Source organism: Haliotis rubra, unplaced genomic scaffold (assembly GCF_003918875.1).
Source record: "Haliotis rubra isolate DU_JTF1 unplaced genomic scaffold, ASM391887v1 Scf491, whole genome shotgun sequence".
Taxonomy (NCBI): Eukaryota; Metazoa; Mollusca; class Gastropoda; order Lepetellida; family Haliotidae; genus Haliotis; species Haliotis rubra.
Genome location: NW_025767181.1, coordinates 288,410 through 312,379, shown reverse-complemented (window position 1 = coordinate 312,379; position 23,970 = coordinate 288,410). Strand labels below are relative to the sequence as shown.

At 43.8% G+C, this 23,970-nt stretch overlaps 1 protein-coding gene across 2 annotated transcripts; it reads right to left on the bottom strand.

Moving 5' to 3' along the window:
• Positions 1-752: 752 nt before the first annotated feature.
• LOC124291431 (tubulin--tyrosine ligase-like protein 12) lies at positions 753-23,969 on the bottom strand. 2 transcript variants are annotated; one of them, XR_006902210.1, is made up of 15 exons: positions 23,859-23,969; positions 22,833-22,992; positions 19,550-19,692; positions 19,143-19,307; positions 18,184-18,220; positions 17,581-17,740; positions 17,141-17,274; positions 14,928-15,121; positions 14,293-14,511; positions 13,058-13,169; positions 7,897-8,048; positions 7,259-7,340; positions 6,579-6,648; positions 5,801-5,940; positions 753-1,821 (listed from the first exon to the last, which is right to left on the bottom strand). XR_006902210.1 is itself a non-coding variant. In XM_046728419.1 (15 exons), the coding sequence occupies exons 2-15, from the start codon at positions 22,968-22,970 to the stop codon at positions 1,674-1,676; spliced, it is 1,896 nt and encodes a 631-aa protein (XP_046584375.1). In that variant the 5' UTR covers positions 22,971-22,992; positions 23,859-23,969; the 3' UTR covers positions 753-1,673. The 2 variants fall into 2 exon arrangements, 1 of the variants encoding a protein (XP_046584375.1); XM_046728419.1 differs by having other exon boundaries at positions 753-1,820; positions 5,800-5,938; positions 6,575-6,648.
• Position 23,970: the final 1 nt, after the last annotated feature.

The following is a 23,970-nucleotide window of genomic DNA, read 5'->3' as shown; positions in this document are numbered from 1 at the left end:
TTCATTCCAAAGGAAAGGTTAGTATTGACGGGAAACAATGACAGCTACCTTATTGCCCGAGTTTATCAGGTGCACGTTCATAATACCTGGTGTTTATTAGATGGGATTGGGCCATGTACAAAACAAACAAATACTCAGGTGTGATTACGCCCCATATAATTTAAATCAGATGTTCTACTCTGAAACATCCCTCTGTGTGTGTGTGTGTGAAGAATCTCTGGTTGCAGAAACCCTATTTTCCATGCAGAGAGGTATCCTGAAACAGCTGATTTTAATGGGATCGGTTTGGTGCCACAAATGCTGATGCGTTTATTATACAGATAGGCTTGTTCATGTTGAAACTTTACCCACATATTACTGACTCGCACTGAGCATATATCTGTACTAACCAAATCAATGAGTCAAAACAGCAGCACACAAGATATCCTTGAAGTGTGTCTACTACCACACCACATTCACTGTAGTATATTGAAAACATCATCTTTGTGTTCCTAATGCAGAAGTGTTGTTCCATAACGCCTTCAATCAAGAGGAACTATACCAGGTGTGCAGGATGACTACCTGGACCACACTATGTACATGCATCCATGACCAAAGACCAACTCCACATGTCAAGTGTATAAAAATATCTCCCTTTCACTATTGTAGATGGGATTCAAGATGCCCAAATACACCTGTTACCAAATACAAATATACAGACTCCATAAACATCATACTTGACCTCAAATGAAAGAAAAAAGGAACACTTCGAATTAAGTGCTATGCAGTATTTATTATTCACCCACAAGCCCTTGAACTCCTACAATAGTATGATGACATATAGGCGATGAAGAGTGGTAGATATACAGTGGTACTGCACTACAGATATACGTCACAGGAATATCGTCTAAACACAGACTGGATAGAACAGAATTTTGATACATAAAAAATATGTAGAAATAATCTCTTATTCTGCCAAATCAGATACCTTTTGAGGGATGATTTGGTAACCTGGAGGTTAGAGCATTCACTCATCAAAATATAGGCATGGGCTTGCGTCCCTACATATGTACATGGTGTGAAGACCAATTCTGGCGTCCATTACCCAATATTGGTAACTCACAACACTGTTCACATTCTGAGACTAAAGCACTTGACAGATCTCCGGAATGTGTTCTAATGCAACTTTATGATGATTATGCAAACTAGATGATATCCAGAAACTGAACTCTTTAAACTTTAACTTCTGTCACCTTAGATGAATCTGACTGATTAAGAGAAATGTATCAATGAACAACAATCATGAAAATAGTCCTCATAATCTGACCTCAGGTCATCACCACAGAGTAGCCAATCATGCACTTGGAATCTCCTCTCAAGTACATTTGATACCAGTTACTCGTTCCTGTCCTCCAGGAGACAGGATGAACACGGCTGTGAACAAGGGACTCTGTCCTGATGTTTGCTGTAATATTGTTGTAACTCCCCGACTTAGGGCAGTCACCATGTGGAAGATTGGCAGACCTGGAATACAAACCCTGGACTTTCCAAGAGTGTCTGTCAAACACAAAAATCTTTTGACCTTATTTAACCTCCTCAAGAAAAAAACTTCATCTTCTGACAATAAGTACAGTTTCCTCTCAGATGAAGAATGTAGCTTGAAGTCTTACATTGAGACAGACCAATGGCTGTTATCATGACACGAGGGTGACATGTTTGTCAACTGTGTCGTCTAGGAGGAGCACGCTCATGACATCGTTGATGAAGAAGGGGTGGTACTGACAGGCTCGATCACAGTCGGGGCTGAAGTTCACCTCACAGATCTGGGGCTGCATGTAGCGCGCTCACCTGTAACCATGGAGACAAAAAGCCATCAAATATGATCAGCACCTGGAGAATAAGATACAAACTGAAACATACAGCCCACACCTTGATACCCTGGTACAGACAGTGAAAAGGTGAGCCCTGATATCATCCACACACACCAATATGGTCATATGTCAACAAGAGTTGTTTCCCTTGCATGAACTACTACTTTCAAATGTTTCTGTGTAGCGAATGGTATGTTGCCTGTTGTCTCAGACATCATGGCACAAACCAGCAAGTAAGAACAACCATCCCTGCCTGTACCACCCGGACAGAACACCCAAACAGTCAAGTCCATCAGAATAACTACATGAACCAGTTTAGTCCACTCGGAACTCGAGCATTTGGTTGCTGGGTACTGATTCAAACTAGGGTTCCAGAATCAGAGGCCCAGATAAGCTGCGTGTCCAGGTAAAATATGCATAGAAAATTTTCAATTACGCATTGCTAAACAATTGTTGCATACCAATTACGCATTTAAAATGTTAGATACGCAAAAAGTTTAAAACAAATGCGTATGAAATATATTTATAAAAATCGCTCGCGTAATGAAAAAGACATCGATTGCTATCAAGTTGTAATGTTAGTATAGGACAAGTGTTGTACTGTCAGTATAGGATGAGTGATTTTTTATGAAATCATTTCCATTATATTTAAGTAGTTTTTTATTAGGTATGACATGAGGCAGAACATACCTGCTTAGGAATCTTATTCGATGACGATATACTTAGGCGAGTAAAAGGACTGAAATACGCAAATATTTGAAAGCAGTGGGTAACGGAAAATGAAATACCCACTCAACATTCATAATACCCACCCCCCAAAAATACAGTGGGTACAGTACCCACATGAGCTAAATCTTATCTGGAGCTCTGCAAAATACTTCTTTTCATATATCATATTATTAAAATACACTGGTAAAAGATGCTCCTTGTTGTCAAATTTGTCACGAGTCTTAAAACTGGTAAATATCACGTATTTTCCTCTGGAAGTATTTCTCTCTTCTACTGGCAGATTCTCAGCAAAATCTTTTCCTTCCTTATACATCACTTCCTTCCAATGGTGTTATTCTCCTTTATAATGCAGCAATCCTTCATCAAGGTCATTGTATGAGTTGCATCCTCCATGCTGCATGTGACATTCAGACATCTCGACACTGACACACACTCTAATAGACACATCCCCACAGACACCCTCCAAACACATCCCCACAAACAGACATACAGAGAGAGACAGGGAGAGACAAACAGACAGACAGAGAGAGACAGGGAGAGACAAACAGACATACAGAGAGAGACAGGGAGAGACAAACAGACATACAGAGAGAGACAGACAGAGAGAGACAGGAGAGACAGAGAGACAGACACAGGAGACAAACAGACAGACAGAGAGAGACAGGGAGAGACAAACAGACAGAGAGAGACAGGGAGAGACAAACAGACATACAGAGAGAGACAGGGAGAGACAAACAGACATACAGAGAGAGACAGGGAGAGACAAACAGACATACAGAGAGAGACAGGAGAGAGAACAGAACAGAGAGAGACAGAGAGAGACACATACAGGAGAGACAAACAGACATACAGAGAGAGACAGGGAGAGACAAACAGACATACAGAGAGAGACAGGGAGAGACAAACAGACATACAGAGAGAGACAGGGAGAGACAAACAGACATACAGAGAGAGACAGGGAGAGACAAACAGACAGACAGAGAGAGACAGGGAGAGACAAACAGACATACAGAGAGACAGGGAGAGACAAACAGACATACAGAGAGAGACAGGAGAGACAAACAGACATACAGAGAGAGAGACAGAGAGACAGGGAGAGACAAACAGACATACAGAGAGAGACAGGAGAGACAAGAGACAAACACAGAGAGAGACAGGAGAGACACACAGACAGAGAGACAGGGAGAGACAAACAAACAGACATACAGAGAGACAGAGAGACAAACAGGACAGAGAGAGACAGGGAGAGACAAACAGACATACAGAGAGAGACAGGGAGAGACAAACAGACATACAGAGAGAGACAGGAGACAGACAACAGACAGACAGAGAGACAAACAGACACACAGAGAGGAGAGACAAACAGACATACAGAGAGAGACAGGAGAGACACACAGACAGACAGAGAGAGACAGGAGAGACAAACAGACATACAGAGAGAGACAGGAGAGAGACAAACAGACAGACAGAGAGACAGGAGAGACAAACAGAGACAGAGAGAGACAGAGAGACAAACACACACAGGAGAGAGGAGACACAACAGACACAGAGAGAGACAGGAGAGACAAACAGACAGCAGAGAGAGAGACAGACAACACAGACAGACAGAGAGACAAACAGACACAGAGAGAGACAGACAGACATAAAACAGAGAGAGACAGGAGAGACAAACAGACATACAGAGACAGGGAGAGACAAACAGACACACAGAGAGAGACAGAGAGACAAACAGACATACAGAGAGACAGGGAGAGACAAACAGACACAGAGAACAGGGAGAGACAAACAGACAGAGAGAGACAGGAGAGACAAACAGACAGAGAGAGACAGGAGAGACAAACAGAGAGAGAGACAGAGACAGACAGGAGACAAGGAGACAGGAGAGACAGACACAGAGAGACAGGGAGAGACAAAGACAAACAGACATACAGAGAGAGACAGGAGAGAGAGAGAGACAGGAGACAAACAGACACAGAGAGAGACAGGGAGAGACAAACAGACAGACAGAGAGGAGACAGGAGAGACAAACAGAGAGACAGAGAGAGACAGGGAGAGACAAACAGACAGAGAGACAGGAGAGACAAACAGACAACAGGAGAGAGAGACAGAACAGACACAGGGAGAGACAAACAGACAGAGAGAGAGAGGAGAGACAAACAGACATACAGAGAGAGACAGGGAGAGACAAACAGACAGAGAGACAGGAGGAGACAAACAGACAGAGAGAGACAGGAGAGACAAACAGACATACAGAGAGAGACAGGAGAGACAAACAGACATACACAGAGAGAGACAGAGGACAGAGACAGAGAACAGACATACACAGAGAGAGACAGACATGACAGAGAGAGAGACAAACAGACATACAGAGAGAGACAGGAGAGACAAACAGACAGAGAGAGAGGGAGAGACAAACAGACAGACAGAGAGAGACACAGGAGAGACAAACAGACATACAGAGAGAGACAGGGAGAGACAAACAGACATAGAGAGAGAGAGAGACAGGGAGAGACAGAACAGACAGAGAGGGAGAGAGAGAGACAGAGGGAGAGACAAACAGACAGGCAGAGAGAGAGACAAACAGACATACAGAGAGAGACAGGGAGAGACAAGAGACAAACAGACATACAGAGAGAGACAGGAGAGACATACAGAGAGAACAGGAGAGACAAACAGACAGAGAGAGACAGGAGAGACAAACAGACACACAGAGAGAGACAGGAGAGACAAACAGACACAGAGAGAGACAGGAGAGACAAACAGACACAGAGACAGAGAGACAAACAGACATAGAGGAGAGACAAACAGACATACAGAGAGACAGGGAGAGACAAACAGACATACAGAGAGAGACAGGGAGAGACAGACATAAGAGACAAACAGAGAGACAGGGAGAGAGACAACAGAGAGAGACAGGACAAACAGACATACAGAGAGACAGGAGAGAGACAGAACAGACAAACAGACAGCAGAGAGACAGGGAGAGACAAACAGAGAGAGACAGGGAGAGACAAACAGACAGAGAGAGACAGGGAGAGACAAACAGACATACAGAGAGAGACAGGGAGAGACAAACAGACATACAGAGAGAGACAGGGAGAGACAAACAGACATACAGAGAGAGACAGGGAGAGACAAACAGACATACAGAGAGAGACAGGGAGAGACAAACAGACATACAGAGAGCAGAGATGCATGCACAAACTCACAATGACAACAACTCACCTTTGTCATTCTTGTCCCACTTGAGCATGAGGTCAATAGCATACATGGCCCGTGACTGGGGAGGGGCTGATGCCCTGGGGTGGGGGAGGGAGGAGGCAGCCTCAAACAACTCCCGGAACATGGTGAAGATGTCTCTCTGAAATACAAACAGTTCTGGGTCAGGTAGCAGCAAGCAAACAACAGTATATACATCTGGACATAACACTGTACTTCTTCAGCAAGAGGACTTTTTAACACATGTCAACAAATACAGCCTCAAAAAACAAACAATGCTGCCATCACTGACAGTCAAACAGAGTTCTGACCAAAGACAACTCTTACAATATATCTAATAAAACAGATAAAGTAAAAGTCTGATTAAAATCTCATGACAAATTCAGATGCAATTACTGGTGGGAACAAGCATGTGAAATGTCAGCTTCACACATTCAGTTAGGCTACAATGTTGAAATTGTACGTCACTCAGGCTACAATGTTGAAATTGTACGTCACTCAGGCTACAATGTTGAAATTGTACATCACTCAGGCTACAATGTTGAAATTGTACGTCACTCAGGCTACAATGTTGAAATCGTACATCACTCAGGCTACAATGCTGAAATCCTACATCACTCAGGCTACAATGTTGAAATTCCACATCACTCAGGCTACAATGATGAAATCCTACATCAGCAATATAACAATGTTAATACCTTGCATAAGTTACTATGTTGAACCACACTCCACCATGGCTACAGACAGAGTGTATCAGGGAGTATGGCACAAGTCACTCACCTCCACGTCCGTCCCAGCTGAAGTCAGGGTACTGCTTCTCAAACATCTTGATGTACTCATCGTAGTGAATCTGAAAATGTCATCACAATTAACCAGTTTCTGATATGGAGTCCATCTGATATGGAGTCCACCAGCATGCTGCAGTGTGACCAAGGAATATACTAGACATCCCCTGTAAGTCTGGGTTGGGCTGAACAGTTTGCCAGGTATACCACCGCCTGTCGGCTTAGTGTGGGGGACAAGCAGAGAGTAATGAAGACCTCAGACACGTATCCCTTTAGTGAAACCCATGATAATGAGTATAGGGCTGACAAATCCAATGTAAACCGGATTCGAACTCACAATCACAAGTTTCCGGAGTGTTGAAGGGACACAACTCTGCACAGTAAATTGAAGCGACTAAGTTGACTGAGTCATCGGTGCCACCATCCCATGATGTCTGGTAACCTTGACACACACCATGTACATGTCACAGTACAGAGCTGTACATTTTAAACATTGGTAAACAATTCATAATCTGAAGGGCTTGAAACATGACGCTTACACCAATACTTCACACATCACACTTACCTACTGTATATATCTACTGATAAAGATATCCTTATCAATCAAACATTACCAAATGAAAATGATATCAACAAATATCCCAATCTACATTAGGCAGCTGTAACCATGGTTACCTGTTTGAGCGGGGACTCTTCCCGGTAGTTCATGACTGTGAAGTGCTTGTCATAGTCGTCGAAGTGGTCGAGAGAGTAGGGCCTACAACAAACACGTCACAGAGCAGTCTTGAACAGCTCAACATGATGACATGCTTTACACTACGATGACAACAGTTACCAGATGAAGGACATAAAAGTGTTGAACACCTAACATTCAGCAGTGACTGTACCAGTCAACTGAACCCCCAAAATGAGTACCATATTGCCCGTGGTGTAGTGACAGTTACAGCGCCCATTTACCAGAGAGCGGAAGGTCGCGATTCGATCCCCGACCGCGTCATACCAAAAGACGTTAAAATATGGTACTTGTTGGTCCCTGCCTGGCGCTCGGCATTAATGGGTACAACAAGGACTGGTCGTCTCGGAGTCCGTATAATGTGTCTGGGTGGGGTATTCATGCTTCACTGCGGCATGGTATCTCAGTGGGCTAGCACTATAAAACCAGCTTCAGTCTGGGCTAGTACAAGCAGCCGCACATACACATACACACGCATGCACGTCGTCATATGAGCGAAATATTCTCAAGCACGACGTTAAACCCAATTTCACCTCACCTTACCTCACCAAAAGTGGCTGAAAGAGAACTTCAAACTTACTTGTTGGCGAATCTGAGCCAGAAAACATTGTAGGCGAACAGTTTGAGTGGTTTGACGCTGGACAGCAGTACGATGTACCGGATGTCATACTTGACCATCCCCACATCATCCCGGTGGAACAACACCGGGTCCTCGATGTACTTACACACCACCTGCAACATCACAGCAACATCCACAGTTCAGGTACATCAGGGACATACCACACATGGAGGTTACCCTGCTCCCAACAACAGTTCAGATATATCAGGGACATACCACACATGGAGGAGATATATTACCCTGGTTCTCCCAACAACAGTTCAGATATATCAGGGACATACCACACATGGAGGTTACCCTGCTCCCAACAACAGTTCAGATATATCAGGGACATACCACACAACAACAGGTTATATCTGGACATACCACACATGGAGGTTACCCTGCTCCCAACAACAGTTCAGATATATCAGGGACATACCACACATGGAGGTTACCCTGCTCCCAACAACAGTTCAGATATATCAGGGACATACCACACATGGAGGTTACCCTGCTCCCAACAACAGTTCAGATATATCAGGGACATACCACACATGGAGGTTACCCTGCTCCCAACAACAGTTCAGATATATCATGGGGACATACCACACATGGAGGTTACCCTGCTCCCAACAACAGTTCAGATATATCAGGGACATACCACACATGGAGGTTACCCTGGTCCCAACAACAGTTCAGATATATCAGGGACATACCACACATGGAGGTTACCCTGCTCCCAACAACAGTTCAGATATATCAGGGACATACCACACATGGAGGTTACCCTGCTCCCAACAACCAACAACAGTTCAGATATATCAGGGACATACCACACATGGAGGTTACCCTGCTCCCAACAACAGTTCAGATATATCAGGGACATACCACACATGGAGGTTACCCTGCTCCCAACAACAGTTCAGATATATCAGGGACATACCCACACATGGAGGTTACCCTGCTCCCAACAACAGTTCAGATATATCAGGGACATACCACACATGGAGGTTACCCTGCTCCCAACAACAGTTCAGATATATCAGGGGACATACCACACATGGAGGTTACCCTGCTCCCAACAACAGTTCAGATATATCAGGGACATACCACAACATGGAGGTTACCCTGTTACCCTGCTCCCAACAACAGTTCAGATATATCAGGGACATACCACACATGGAGGTTACCCTGCTCCCAACAACAGTTCAGATATATCAGGGACATACCACACATGGAGGTTACCCTGCTCCCAACAACAGTTCAGATATATCAGGGACATACCACACATGGAGGTTACCCTGTCTCCCAACAACAGTTCAGTTCAGATATATCAGGGACATACACATGGAGGTTACATACCACACATGGAGGTTACCCTGCTCCCAACAACAGTTCAGATATATCAGGGACATACCCACATGGAGGTTACCCTGCTCCAACCCCAACAACAGTTCAGGATGCTCCCAACAATATCAGGGACATACCACACATGGAGGTTACCCTGCTCCCAACAACAGTTCAGATATATCAGGGACATACCACACATGGAGGTTACCCTGCTCCCAACAACAGTTCAGATATATCAGGGACATACCACACATGGAGGTTACCCTGCTCCCAACAGTTCAGTTCACATGGAGGTTATCCCAACAACAGTTCAGATACATACCACACATGGAGGTTACCCTGCTCCCAACAACAGTTCAGATATATCAGGGACATACCACACATGGAGGTTACCCTGCTCCCAACAACAGTTCAGATATATCAGGGACATACCACACATGGAGGTTACCCTGCTCCCAACAACAGTTCATACAGGGACACACATGGAGGTTACCCTGCTCCCAACAACAGTTCAGATATATCAGGGACATACCACACATGGAGGTTACCCTGCTCCCAACAACAGTTCAGATATATCAGGGACATACCACACATGGAGGTTACCCTGCTCCCAACAACAGTTCAGATATATCAGGGACATACCACACATGGAGGTTACCCTGCTCCCAACAACAGTTCAGATATATCAGGGACATACCACACATGGAGGTTACCCTGCTCCCAACAACAGTTCAGATATATCAGGGACATACCACACATGGAGGTTACCCTGCTCCCAACAACAGTTCAGATATATCAGGGACATACCACACATGGAGGTTACCCTGCTCCCAACAACAGTTCAGATATATCAGGGACATACCACACATGGAGGTTACCCTGCTCCCAACAACAGTTCAGATATATCAGGGACATACCACACATGGAGGTTACCCTGCTCCCAACAACAGTTCAGATATATCAGGGACATACCACACATGGAGGTTACCCTGCTCCCAACAACAGTTCAGATATATCAGGGACATACCACACATGGAGGTTACCCTGCTCCCAACAACAGTTCAGATATATCAGGGACATACCACACATGGAGGTTACCCTGCTCCCAACAACAGTTCAGATATATCAGGGACATACCACACATGGAGGTTACCCTGCTCCCAACAACAGTTCAGATATATCAGGGACATACCACACATGGAGGTTACCCTGCTCCTCCCAACAACAGTTCAGATATATCAGGGACATACCACACATGGAGGTTACCCTGCTCCCAACAACAGTTCAGATATATCAGGGACATACCACACATGGAGGTTACCCTGCTCCCAACAACAGTTCAGATATATCAGGGACATACCACACATGGAGGTTACCCTGCTCCCAACAACAGTTCAGATATATCAGGGACATACCACACATGGAGGTTACCCTGCTCCCAACAACAGTTCAGATATATCAGGGACATACCACACATGGAGGTTACCCTGCTCCCAACAACAGTTCAGATATATCAGGGACATACCACACATGGAGGTTACCCTGCTCCCAACAACAGTTCAGATATATCAGGACATACCACACATGGAGGTTACCCTGCTCCCAACAACAGTTCAGATATATCAGGGACATACCACACATGGAGGTTACCCTGCTCCCAACAACAGTTCAGATATATCAGGGACATACCACACATGGAGGTTACCCTGCTCCCAACAACAGTTCAGATATATCAGGGACATACCACACATGGAGGTTACCCTGCTCCCAACAACAGTTCAGATATATCAGGGACATACCACACATGGAGGTTACCCTGCTCCCAACAACAGTTCAGATATATCAGGGACATACCACACATGGAGGTTACCCTGCTCCCAACAACAACAGTTCAGATATATCAGGGACATATCAGGGACACCACACATGGAGGTTACCCTGCTCCCAACAACAGTTCAGATATATCAGGGACATACCACACATGGAGGTTACCCTGCTCCCAACAACAGTTCAGATATATCAGGGACATACCACACATGGAGGTTACCCTGCTCCCAACAACAGTTCAGATATATCAGGGACATACCACACATGGAGGTTACCCTGCTCCCAACAACAGTTCAGATATATCAGGGACATACATCACACATGGAGGTTACCCTGTCCCAACAACAGTTCAGGATACCATCATGGAGGACATCCCAACACATGGAGGTTACCCTGCTGTCCCAACAACAGTTCAGATATATCAGGGACATACCACACATGGAGGTTACCCTGCTCCCAACAACAGTTCAGATATATCAGGACATACCACACATGGAGGTTACCCCCTGCTCCCAACAACAGTTCAGATATATCAGGGACATACCACACATGGAGGTTACCCTGCTCCCAACAACAGTTCAGATATATCAGGGACATACCACACATGGAGGTTACCCTGCTCCCAACAACAGTTCAGATATATCAGGGACATACCACACATGGAGGTTACCCTGCTCCCAACAACAGTTCAGATATATCAGGGACATACCACACATGGAGGTTACCCTGCTCCCAACAACAGTTCAGATATATCAGGGACATACCACACATGGAGGTTACCCTGCTCCCAACAACAGTTCAGATATATCAGGGACATACCACACATGGAGGTTACCCTGCTCCCAACAACAGTTCAGATATATCAGGGACATACCACACATGGAGGTTACCCTGCTCCCAACAACAGTTCAGATATATCAGGGACATACCACACATGGAGGTTACCCTGCTCCCAACAACAGTTCAGATATATCAGGGACATACCACACATGGAGGTTACCCTGCTCCCAACAACAGTTCAGATATATCAGGGACATACCACACATGGAGGTTACCCTGCTCCCAACAACAGTTCAGATATATCAGGGACATACCACACATGGAGGTTACCCTGCTCCCAACAACAGTTCAGATATATCAGGACATACCACACATGGAGGTTACCCTGTCCCAACAACAGTTCAGATATATCAGGGACATACCACACATGGAGGTTACCCTGCTCCCAACAACAGTTCAGATATATCAGGGACATACCACACATGGAGGTTACCCACATGGAGGTTCCCAACAACAGTTCAGATATATCAGGGACATACCACACATGGAGGTTACCCTGCTCCCAACAACAGTTCAGATATATCAGGGACATACCACACATGGAGGTTACCCTGCTCCCAACAACAGTTCAGATATATCAGGGACATACCACACATGGAGGTTACCCTGCTCCCAACAACAGTTCAGATATATCAGGGACATACCACACATGGAGGTTACCCTGCTCCCAACAACAGTTCAGATATATCAGGGACATACCACACATGGAGGTTACCCTGCTCCCAACAACAGTTCAGATATATCAGGGACATACCACACATGGAGGTTACCCTGGTCCCAACAACAGTTCAGATATATTACCACACCTGTTACCCTGGTCCCAACAACAGTTCAGGTATATCAGGGACATACCACACATGGAGGTTACCCTGCTCCCAACAACAGTTCAGATATATCAGGGACATACCACACATGGAGGTTACCCTGGTCCCAACAACAGTTCAGGTATATCAGGGACATACCACACATGGAGGTTACCCTGCTCCCAACAACAGTTCAGATATATCAGGGACATACCACACATGGAGGTTACCCTGCTCCCAACAACAGTTCAGATATATCAGGGAAGCAAAGAATATTGTACTGATGTGGGGAAATCATCTGTGCAAGTGTCTGTCCCTACCTTGGGTCCTCCGTCTGGAAGTTTGACGATGTGGTCCAGGTTGTCGGTGATGTCCATATCGAGACCTCGCGCCAGGTTCCACGGCTTACAGATGTAGGTGTTATCGAGACCCCTGAAACACAGCAAGTCCGAGAGTGCCACACCAACAAACTGCCATGACAGACAGTAGATTACAAACAACAAATAGGGACTTACAAATAAGAATTCTGGGAGGGGCCAGTACAAAATATGTTTTAAACATACATTTGTTGTCGCTGAAAGGAGGCCATATACATATTCTACCCCATCAAGTTTGTCTAACAAATATTGCTGCTTTTGTATAAACTAAAGACAGCTTACTTAATTTCTTAGACACATTATTTTACTAATATAATCCCCTGCCCTACAAGAATATCAAATGGATGACCCCTAAGGGAGCAGCCATAATATCTCCAAACAGGGGCATGGGATTTTGATTTGTGATACATTTATATACAAACAGAGTTGCTCAAATAAATATTTAGTAAAACATAAACAAATAAACTGTATGCTTCGGACATTTAACCTAGTCTCCTGTACAGGTCCTGGTCTAGACATAGTTTTGGACATATGTTATACTTGGGATTACACTTTCTTAGGAAAGTACAGATTCTAGTACTTTTTGTTGGGTTGAGTCCCAAATATAACATATGTTACATTTGATCACTTTCTAAATGGCATTGTGTAATCATAGTTTTCGGCCGTGGGAGCCGTGCCAATTTACACTTATCAGAGGAGTACACAAAGTCTGCAGTCTAGACTACCAGTTGTCCCGACTTTCATTTTTGTGACTCTGAGGGTGTGGGTTCGAATCCCGGATGGGACTCAACCCAACAAAAGTACTAGAATCTGTACTTTACTAAGAAAGTGTAATCCCAAATATAACATATGTTACATCTGATCACTTTCTAAATGGCATTGTGTAATCATAGTTTTGGACACATTAACATTTTCTGTGACAGAGACTTGATTATTTCTCAGAAAGATCTGTCTCCCTCACATAATAACCAAATGGCTTCTCCCGAAGGACATATGGCTCAGAACATTTTACTGCTTTACACCTTTTACACTGCCTCAATTCTTACACGGGCCAATTCATCCAGGAACAATGAATTACAACCTTTAGCTTTATTTATAAACATGTTTTAAATGCATATTTCTCACTTGTCTCTCATTGACTGTGGGACGGAAGCCGGTGGAGTTACCTCCCTACTTACTGAGCCTCCCTATGCTGGAAGTAAGAGACAAACTGTGGCAGTTCTGTCTGTAGGTTGTAGGTGACTGGCAGCCATTTTGGACTTGGTTGCGATGCATTCTGGGACTGATCTTTCTTGGCTGCGCGTCGAGAGACAATGGCCAGGAGGTCTTTGATTGTCACAGTCATCTCAAATGGGAACTGGTTCACAAACTTTCCTGGAAATTCTTCACTCAGTTCCCTGGGGAGAGAGGTAACAGAGTCTAAACAATTAAAAGGGCAGGATGAGGTGAGGTAATTGTAACAAATTATATCAATGATAATTAAATAAGAACAAATTGATCCACATGATGAAATACAGGACTTGACATGATGGGTTGAGTTCCATTTGTGTGGCCTCTATTTCAGTCATCCATGGTGGGGATTTAAAGGAAGGAAGACTCCAATGGTTGTCATTAAATACTCCTTACACTGTGTCAGTTGATCCAGAGGGAGGGCTTGCTTTCTGCCATAGCTTTTTCTGGACTTGATTACTTACAGATCTATGAAAGGGCTGGAACACTGGTGATTGCAATACTGACAACTCACACACTCACTCTCTTCAATCCACTCACTCCTCACTCAATCCACAGGGTCAGAAATCAATAAAACCCTTACTTGAAGTCCTTGTAATGTCTGTGTGTCCAGATGACGTCTGCTTGTGTGATGTCCTCCACTAGCTGGAAGCGAGGGTCAGTGAGATGGTCCTTCAACATCTTGCCGTAGTCCATGTACACCTTGAGGCTCCGGTCAGTCGGCACTGGTGGGAACTCCACGTCCAGGTTCGGCAAACTCTCATTCTCCCTGTAAGCCTGAGGAACAACACCAATAACATAACACGAACATTGCAACATCGAACATGATTTTCTGATAATGCTCGCTGTCTGTTCTAAAACCCAGGATGATAGAGTATTGTGGATTTATTCACAAATAGTCTTCAGTAATATATTTGAATATATTGCACCATATGAGTTAGTCATTGTGTTGTTGGATGTTTAGTTTCAACGTAAGTTACCCATAACATTCCCCAGTTTAGAAGTGTCAAGTATGCACACAAGAAGTATGGAGAAACGGGGAACTAGAACAGGTAAATGGTCAACTGGAATAAATGTGACCCCCTCCTTGCTGGTAGTCCTCCCCACTAATTGCCCTACCCAGTAGATTCCCTCCCCACTAATTGCCCTACCCAGTAGATTCCCTCCCCACTAATTCCCCTACCCAGTAGATTCCCTCCCCACTAGTTCCCCTACCCAGTAGATTCCCTTCCCGCTAGTTTCCCTACCCAGTAGATTCCCTCCCAGCTAGTTCCCTACCCAGTAGATTCCCTCTAATTCCCCTACCCAGTAGATTCCCCTCCCAGTAGATTCCCCTACCCAGTAGATTCCCTCCCCTGCTAATTTCCCTACCCAGTAGATTCCCTCCTGCCCCTACCCAGATTCCCTCCCCACTAATTCCCTACCCAGTAGATTCCCTCCCCGCTAGTTCCCCTAGACCCAGCTAGTTCCCCTACCCAGTAGATTCCTCCCACTACCCAGTAGATTCCTCCCACCTCCCCTACCCACCCAGTAGATTCCCTCCCACTAGTTCCCCTACCCAGTAGAGATTCCCTACCCAGTAGATTCCCCTCCCCCAGTGGCTAGTTCCCCTACCCAGTAGATTCCCTCCCACTAGTTCCCCTACCCAGTAGATTCCCTCCCCGCTAGTTCCCCTACCCAGTAGATTCCCCTACCCAGTAGATTCTCCCCGCACTAGTTCCCCTACCCAGTAGATTCCCTCCCCACTAGTTCCCTACCCAGTAGATCCCTCTCCCGCTAGTTCCCCTACCCAGTAGATTCCCTCCCCGCTAGTTCCCCTACCCAGTAGATTCCCTCCCCGCTAGTTCCCCTACCCAGTAGATTCCCTCCCCGCTAGTTCCCCTACCCAGTAGATTCCCTCCCGCTAGTTCCTGTACCCAGTAGATTCCCTCCCAGCTAGTTCCCTACCCAGTAGATTCCCCTACCCAGTAGATCCCTCCCCGCTAGTTCCCCTACCCAGTAGATTCCCTCCCCACTAGTTCCCCTACCCAGTAGATTCCCTCCCCGCTAGTTCCCCTACCCAGTAGATTCCCTCCCCGCTAGTTCCCCTACCCAGTAGATTCCCTCCCCGCTAGTTCCCCTACCCAGTAGATTCCCTCCCCGCTAGTTCCCCTACCCAGTAGATTCCCCTACCCAGTAGATTCCCTCCCTGCTAGTTCCCCTACCCAGTAGATTCCCTCCCACTAGTTCCCCTACCCAGTAGATTCCCTCCCCTAATTCCCCTACCCAGTAGATTCCCTCCCAGCTAGTTCCCCTACCCAGTAGATTCCCTCCTGCTAGTTCCCCTACCCAGTAGATTCCCTCCCTGCTAGTTCCCTACCCAGTAGATTCCCTCCCTGCTAGTTCCCCTACCCAGTAGATTCCCTCCCCTAGTTCCCTACCCAGTAGATTCCCTCCCCGCTAATTCCCCTACCCAGTAGATTCCCTTCCCACTAGTTCCCTACCCAGTAGATTCCCTCCCCGCTAGTTCCCCTACCCAGTAGATTCCCTTCCCACTAGTTCCCCTACCCAGTAGATTCCCTCCCCGCTAGTTCCCCTACCCAGTAGATTCCCTCCCCGCTAGTTCCCCTACCCAGTAGATTCCCTCCCCACTAGTTCCCCTACCCAGTAGATTCCCTCCACGCTAGTTCCCCTACCCAGTAGATTCCCTCCACGCTAGTTCCCCTACCCAGTAGATTCCCTCCACGCTAGTTCCCCTCCCCGCCGGTACCCCCCTCCCACGTTGGCTCCAGTGTCACTGTGCGAGTTGTTTCTGACCTGGAAGTAGGACATGTCTGGCTCTGTCTGCTCGCAGCTCACGTCGGTCAGATCATCATCTATCCATGGAGTGAGTCGGGCTCGTCGCACCAGTGCGTCTCTGACGTTCGGGAGATAGTCTCTGGTCACCTCCTCTGGACAACAACTTTCGACATTGTCACAACATTCACCCCAAGAAACATTATTTTTCTCAAACATCTAGACCAATTATAACTTGAAAAAGTAGAAAACGGTTAGTTAACATCTAAATAGTATTTTCCACACACATCTCAGAGATGTCACTTTTAATATTGTGAATCATCATAAACAAACAAATATACATAACACAATCACATATGGTCTTTAAACATACAAATCAAATCAGCCATTCATGCACTGTGATGGACTTTGTGTGAACTTTGAATCGACCAGATCTGCAGGAAAGAGACGGCAAACAGTACCTCCATGATCTAGGTCCCTCAGTGGCCACATGATGTTGAACGCCATCTGTCGGGGCAGGAAGTAGAAGGGTACTGTTCTGAATGACGGTTCGTTTGAGTGCTGGATGCGGGAACCGAACTCATCCATCACATACCAGATGGGCATGGAGTCCTCCGAGCCCTGAACACACAAGTTAAAGCTATTTATTAGGACTTGTCACAGGTTCACCCACGTCATTATTATGAAGCTTCTACAACTGCTTCACAAACACAACACAAATAACACCCAGACAAATGAACACCATGATCAGAAGGTCAGATGATGTGTCAACATGACACAAGGCGAATCAGATCAGATCGGCGATATGTCATATTTTTTATTTAGTGGCCAGTTGTGAGTGTGTGCATCAGTATGATCCTATGCATCTTTTGTGCAGTATTCCAGCAATATCATGGTTGGGGACACCTGAAACTGAACCCATTTGGGGAATCAAACCCTGGACTTCGGCTTGACAGCATGGCTCAGTGTCACAATTTCCACGTCTTGTAGCATAAATCTAAAACCTAGGCTGCTGTTTAACTGTGACTGTGTCTGACAAACCAGACATTGATAGAGTTTCTTACCTCTGATAAATGCCCAAAGCTGTATGTCTGTGTGTACCTGGAGTGAGGACAGAGGAACCAGGTCAGGCTAGTCACCATGGTTACAAGTGCATGCGAGGAGGTCAGAGTGACCATGTAACCATACACCAAATGTCATTGAAATTAAAAATTATGATTGAGATATGATGTATATATTCAGGTTATTATTAGCACAGGAAGTGTCTTAGTTTTTCAACAATTATTCATATTAGTGACTGGAACAATATATAAGTGAGTGAGTGAGTTCAGTTTTACACTGCTTTCAGCAATATTCTAGCAATATCATGGCGGGGGACACCAGAAATGGGCTTCACACATTGTACACATGTGGGGAATCGAGTCTTTGGAATGATGAGCGAAAGCTTTAACCATAAGGCTACCCCACCACCCCGGAACAATATGTACCAGTGTTGGAGAGTAGAGCTGATGATGAAAGCCTCGCCAACACTATCATTAGACCCTGTGGACCATAGAGTCCACATGATACCCACTGCACAAACACTGGTGTGTTATGTTTACAGGGCATATAGGGAAACTATCAAACTATATGCAGGCAATTTAAGAGAAATAAACTTCACAACTAAAAAGTGCCTATAAAGCCAAAATATTTTGATCTCCTCAACTACAGAATTATTTTACCATTATATTCAAGGCAATTATATATGTAAGAATAAGATTTAAAGTCATTTTGCTCTTTATGGGTCCTGTTATCAGCCAAATAAAGATTATCTTTGAAAACTTAAATCAGCTAGTTAATAACAAGAAACAATTGTACTAGAAACATATTAACCACAATTAGGGAATCTCAGTGACATTTGTGTTACAACAAAGGACAATAAAATCATAGTAACATTCTGTTAAAAGACATCACTGGGTATCATAAGTTTAAGACAAGGTAAATAAACAAGGTAAATAAACACAATAAACAGTAGCATTCTTACTTCCACATTTTACGGAGAACAGCCTCATTCTGCTCGTCGCTTGACTTCCCTGCTGTGGAGACCTCAATCAGCGCCGTCATCCGTTCCAACAACCCTGGTACCTCCTCCAGGTACTGGCGGGCATCACGCACACGGAACGTCCAGGCATGGTCAATCAGGAAGATGCTGTAGATGGACAGACACACTCACAATCAGCTAGCTAAGCCTGTTGTCTCAAACCCGGGAGATATTTTATCTCAGTTAGTGGAACTGATTCTCTTTACCAAATTTTCTAAACTGACTCTGAAGTGAATTCAGGAATTCTGAGTTTTATATAATTATCTTTGATTACCTTTATCTGAGGGAATTAATAATTACTTTACATATATCAACAAAACTGTAACATATAAAAATATATTCCAAATTACTTTTTTTCATCTGTGTGCGAGATACCATCGTCTGTGTACACGATAACCTTCCATCCATGGTCGTCAGCACCATCGTCTTCATCGTTGTCCTCACTGACATACTGCTCACATATGATCTGGAAGTTGTCCCCTGCATCATACACCTGCAACACCATGGAGGGAGAGGAAGACATTCATTGGATCACATTACATATGGTTCAAACAGTACCATGCTCCAAAATGTTCAAACCGTATATTTATAAAACTTCATGACATTTCCCCTGACATGACACCTGTCAACACCATCTAATCTATATTAGACCAAGACATTTCCCCTGACATGACTCCTGTCAACACTATCTAATCTATATTAGACCAAGACATTTCCCCTGACATGAGTCTTGTCAACACTCCTGTCAACACCATCTAATCTATATTAGACCAAGACATTTCTCCTGACATGACTCCTGTCAACACCATCTAATCTATATTAGACCAAGACATTTCCCCTGACATGACACCTGTCAACACCATCTAATCTATATTAGACCAAGACATTTCCCCTGACATGACTCCTGGCAACACCATCTAATCTATATTAGACCAAGACATTTAGACCCTGACATGACCCTGACATGACTCCTGGACAAGACATTTCCTGACATGACTCCTGTCAACACACCATCTAATCTATATTAGACCAAGACATTTCCCTGACATGACTCCTGTCAACACCATCTAATCTATATTAGACCAAGACATTTCCCTGACATGACTCCTGGCAACACCATCTAATCAGACCAGACATCTGAATCTGGCAACACTATCTAATCTATTAGACCAAGACATTTCCCCTGACATGACTCCTGGCAACACTATCTAATCTATATTAGACCAAGACATTTCCCCTGACATGACTCCTGTCAACACCATCTAATCTATATTAGACCAAGACATTTCCCTGACATGACTCCTGACATCCTGACTCAACACCATCATGAATGGCAACACTATATTAAGATTAGACCAAGACATTTCCCCTGACATGACTCCTGGCAACACCATCTAATCTATATTAGACCAAGACATTTAGACCAAGACATTTCCCTGACATGACTCCTGTCAACATGACATCTATATTAGACCAAGACAACACCAACACCATCTAATCTATATTAGACCAAGACATTTCCCTGACATGACTCAACACCCTGTCAACACCATCTAATCTATATTAGACCAAGACATTTCCCCTGACATGACTCCTGTCAACACCATCTAATCTATATTAGACCAAGACATTTCCCCTGACATGACTCCTGTCAACACCATCTAATCTATATTAGACCAAGACATTTCCCTGACATGACTCCTGTCAACACCATCTAATCTATATTAGACCAAGACATTTCCCCTGACATGACTCCTGTCAACACCATCTAATCTATATTAGACCAAGACATTTCCCCTGACATGACTCCTGTCAACACTATCTAATCTATATTAGACCAAGACATTTCCCCTGACATGACTCCTGTCAACACTATCTAATCTATATTAGACCAAGACATTTCCCCTGACATGACTCCTGGCAACACTATCTAATCTATATTAGACCAAGACATTTCCCCTGACATGACTCCTGTCAACACCCTCTTATCTATATTAGACCAAGACATTTCAGAATCCTGTTCATCATATCAATCACTGGATTGTGTTTATTATTTACAGGCCGACATCACATACTGGAATATTGCTGAGAGTCGTGTTAAACAACTAAAGAACAAAACAAACATCAGATTCATTCTGGTCAAATATAATATCTGTGAGGAATATCTGGCCATGGAAGCCATGTGATCTGATGCCCTCTGTCAGTGGAGATTCTACAAGCTGGACATGTCTGTTCTGTGTGAAACCTACACACTGTGTCTGTGTTGTTAGAGTAGAATCATCTATATCATCTACATTGCTGGATTGATTGTAGTTATAAAACATTAATTTGGCAAATAGAGCATTGTTTCATTGGCTTGATTCAAACTTGCCAACTGGTCCAAAACTAATCCCTGACCATGATGCCTTCAATAAAAGTCACTCAAGCAAAAACCTTAGCCATGACAGCTCATGTCAATATCATTGTCTGTCCTCATTAGCATACTAGCCATGATGGAGATGCTTCCCCGACAACGTTCCTCTCAAGTGGAAATACAGGAACTACAACTTTTGATAATGATACTGAAATACACATGTACAGATGAAACCGCCTAAGTAAAGACTGCCTAACTAAACAGACCGGATAAGTAAACACTTTTCTTTGGTCCCGGCAAATTTCTTCATTAATTATCACTATTAGAGTCCGGTTAACTAATCTCGGATAAGTAAACAATACTGCTTAACTAAACGTCTTCTCACGGTCCCTGGAAGTAAATTACTTAACAAAAGAGACCGGATAACTAAATTAGCGATCACCACATAATCCGACATGAGGGGCATGTGTCAGTCTCCAGCTAAACAAACATCCTACATACAGCTCGCTGGCGTTATGCAGTTGACAATACACTGACAACTGGAGGCCAGCCCTGATAAGTTGTTCATTGTTAGATATGCATACATATACATGCATATGGTTGTCATTTGCAGGTTTTTATAAGTTTGGATAAGTAAAATACTTGATAAGTAAACAATTTTGACGAGTCCCTTGAAATTTTACTTATCAGGTTTCCACTGTATGTCATTCTAGTTAAATATGTATACACCTGACATATTAGGGTATGTTCAGATTTTATGGTTAGTGGGGGTGATGATTTTAAGTGGGGTCACCCATTTTGTTCTGGCGAGGTAGGGGGTTCATCAATTTTATACACATGTACATGTAGGGGTCAGCAATTTTGTAGAAAAAAATATTTTTAAAATATAATTATGGGAAAGGGGTGAGTGGGTGGTGGGTGTCAATGATTTTGTACATGACATGCACTGGGGTCACTTACTTTGTACATAAATTTTATGGGTGGGGTGGGGTGTCATTCACATTATACATGCTTCTCAATAAAAATAATCATCACCCTCCCTAGCCATAAATTATGAATGGTAAATTAGTTGAATCAGTTTTGGAAATATACATATATCCTTATCAATGCATAATGTTGACATAACAAAGAGTATTCTGTGTAATTATATAAAAACACAGCTGAATAATACTTCCTGACAAACACAACAGATATCTCAGTACAACAACTGCGCATGCTGCTGTACTTGTTTGTATAAGAGAAGACCTGGTTGGCAATTAACATAAATCAACAAGACATACCTCATCTTTGAGCTTTTCAAACAAAGTGTTCCAGAACCTCTCAGGAACTGCTGATGCCAACAGTTGTGGTTTGTGTAGCTCCACAAAATCAGAAAACGACATCACTGTGGCCTGTGAGTCTCCTGTCGTTACTGGCATGTTTCGATCCTGACTCGCACAACTGGACAAACAACATGCATGGAAGTGAAACACTGTGACTTGTCGGTTGTGACGTAGGCAGGCAGTCGTGCCTTGACTATTCTACCACTCCCAGTAATTAAATTCGAATACAACCTCCTCCCTTAAAGCTGCCGCTACAAAGTTCCAATTGTGAAAACTAAGAGAGCCCGTACATCCTTTATTCCAAGTACCATATCTCTCTTAAACAAATGTGAAGATACCTAAATCAGAGAATTTATGTAAATATGTTTGGTATCTCTCTAATGCATCAGTAGCTCTGCTGATGTAACACAAATTCATGAAAAGGCATTAAAGTATTATTCTATTCTATTCATGGATAGACATTAATACATGACTGCTCCTACTTCACAGATGCAATTCAGCTTGTGAGATCAATGTAAAAACTATGTGATATTGATCACAGGAATTCCTAGCTATACTCAGAAATATATTTCATTTTTAGTTTGTGGTGTACATGGGTCACTAAACAAGATGTTCATTAATTTTGTGTACAGCTGACGATTCCTATGCACTATAGATAAATTCATTTTCTTTGCACGTTCATATTGTATATTTTTGTGTAATAACTTTATGTTTGTTTATGAAGGGTAATCTATACTGGATATATTTATACACATGGACACAGTATCGTTTGCCACTAGTTTAACATTTTGCTTTGGAAACTTCAAGCCTATAATTACGACTGTTAAGTGTTGAGTGTAGAAATCTGTAGAACACTTCCTTGAATATACTACATGAAAATGTTAGCGATGAAAGAAAAACAGTCTTAATGACAGGAATCACACCACAGCAATCGAAAAAGATAACAGGTTATGAAGAATTTAGCAATACTGAGCCGAGACTTACCTGCTGGATACTCTGACGCCAAGTTATTAGGGTATTAAAACAAATTTACAGTTAGTTAGTTCGAGTTTCACGTGTTTTCGCTTTTATGCGTTTGGAGTTATCTCCCTTCCGG

Excerpts from the sequence above, each read along its gene's own strand:
- LOC124291431 (XM_046728419.1), bottom strand. The coding sequence starts at position 22,970 with ATGCCAGTAACGACAGGAGACTCACAGGCCACAGTGATGTCGTTTTCT. Across the intron at positions 17,275-17,580 it reads GAGGGACCTAGATCATGGAG|AGGAGGTGACCAGAGACTAT; the intron begins GTACTGTTTGCC and ends GTTGTTGTCCAG. Across the intron at positions 7,341-7,896 it reads TGGCTCAGATTCGCCAACAA|GCCCTACTCTCTCGACCACT; the intron begins GTAAGTTTGAAG and ends TGTTTGTTGTAG.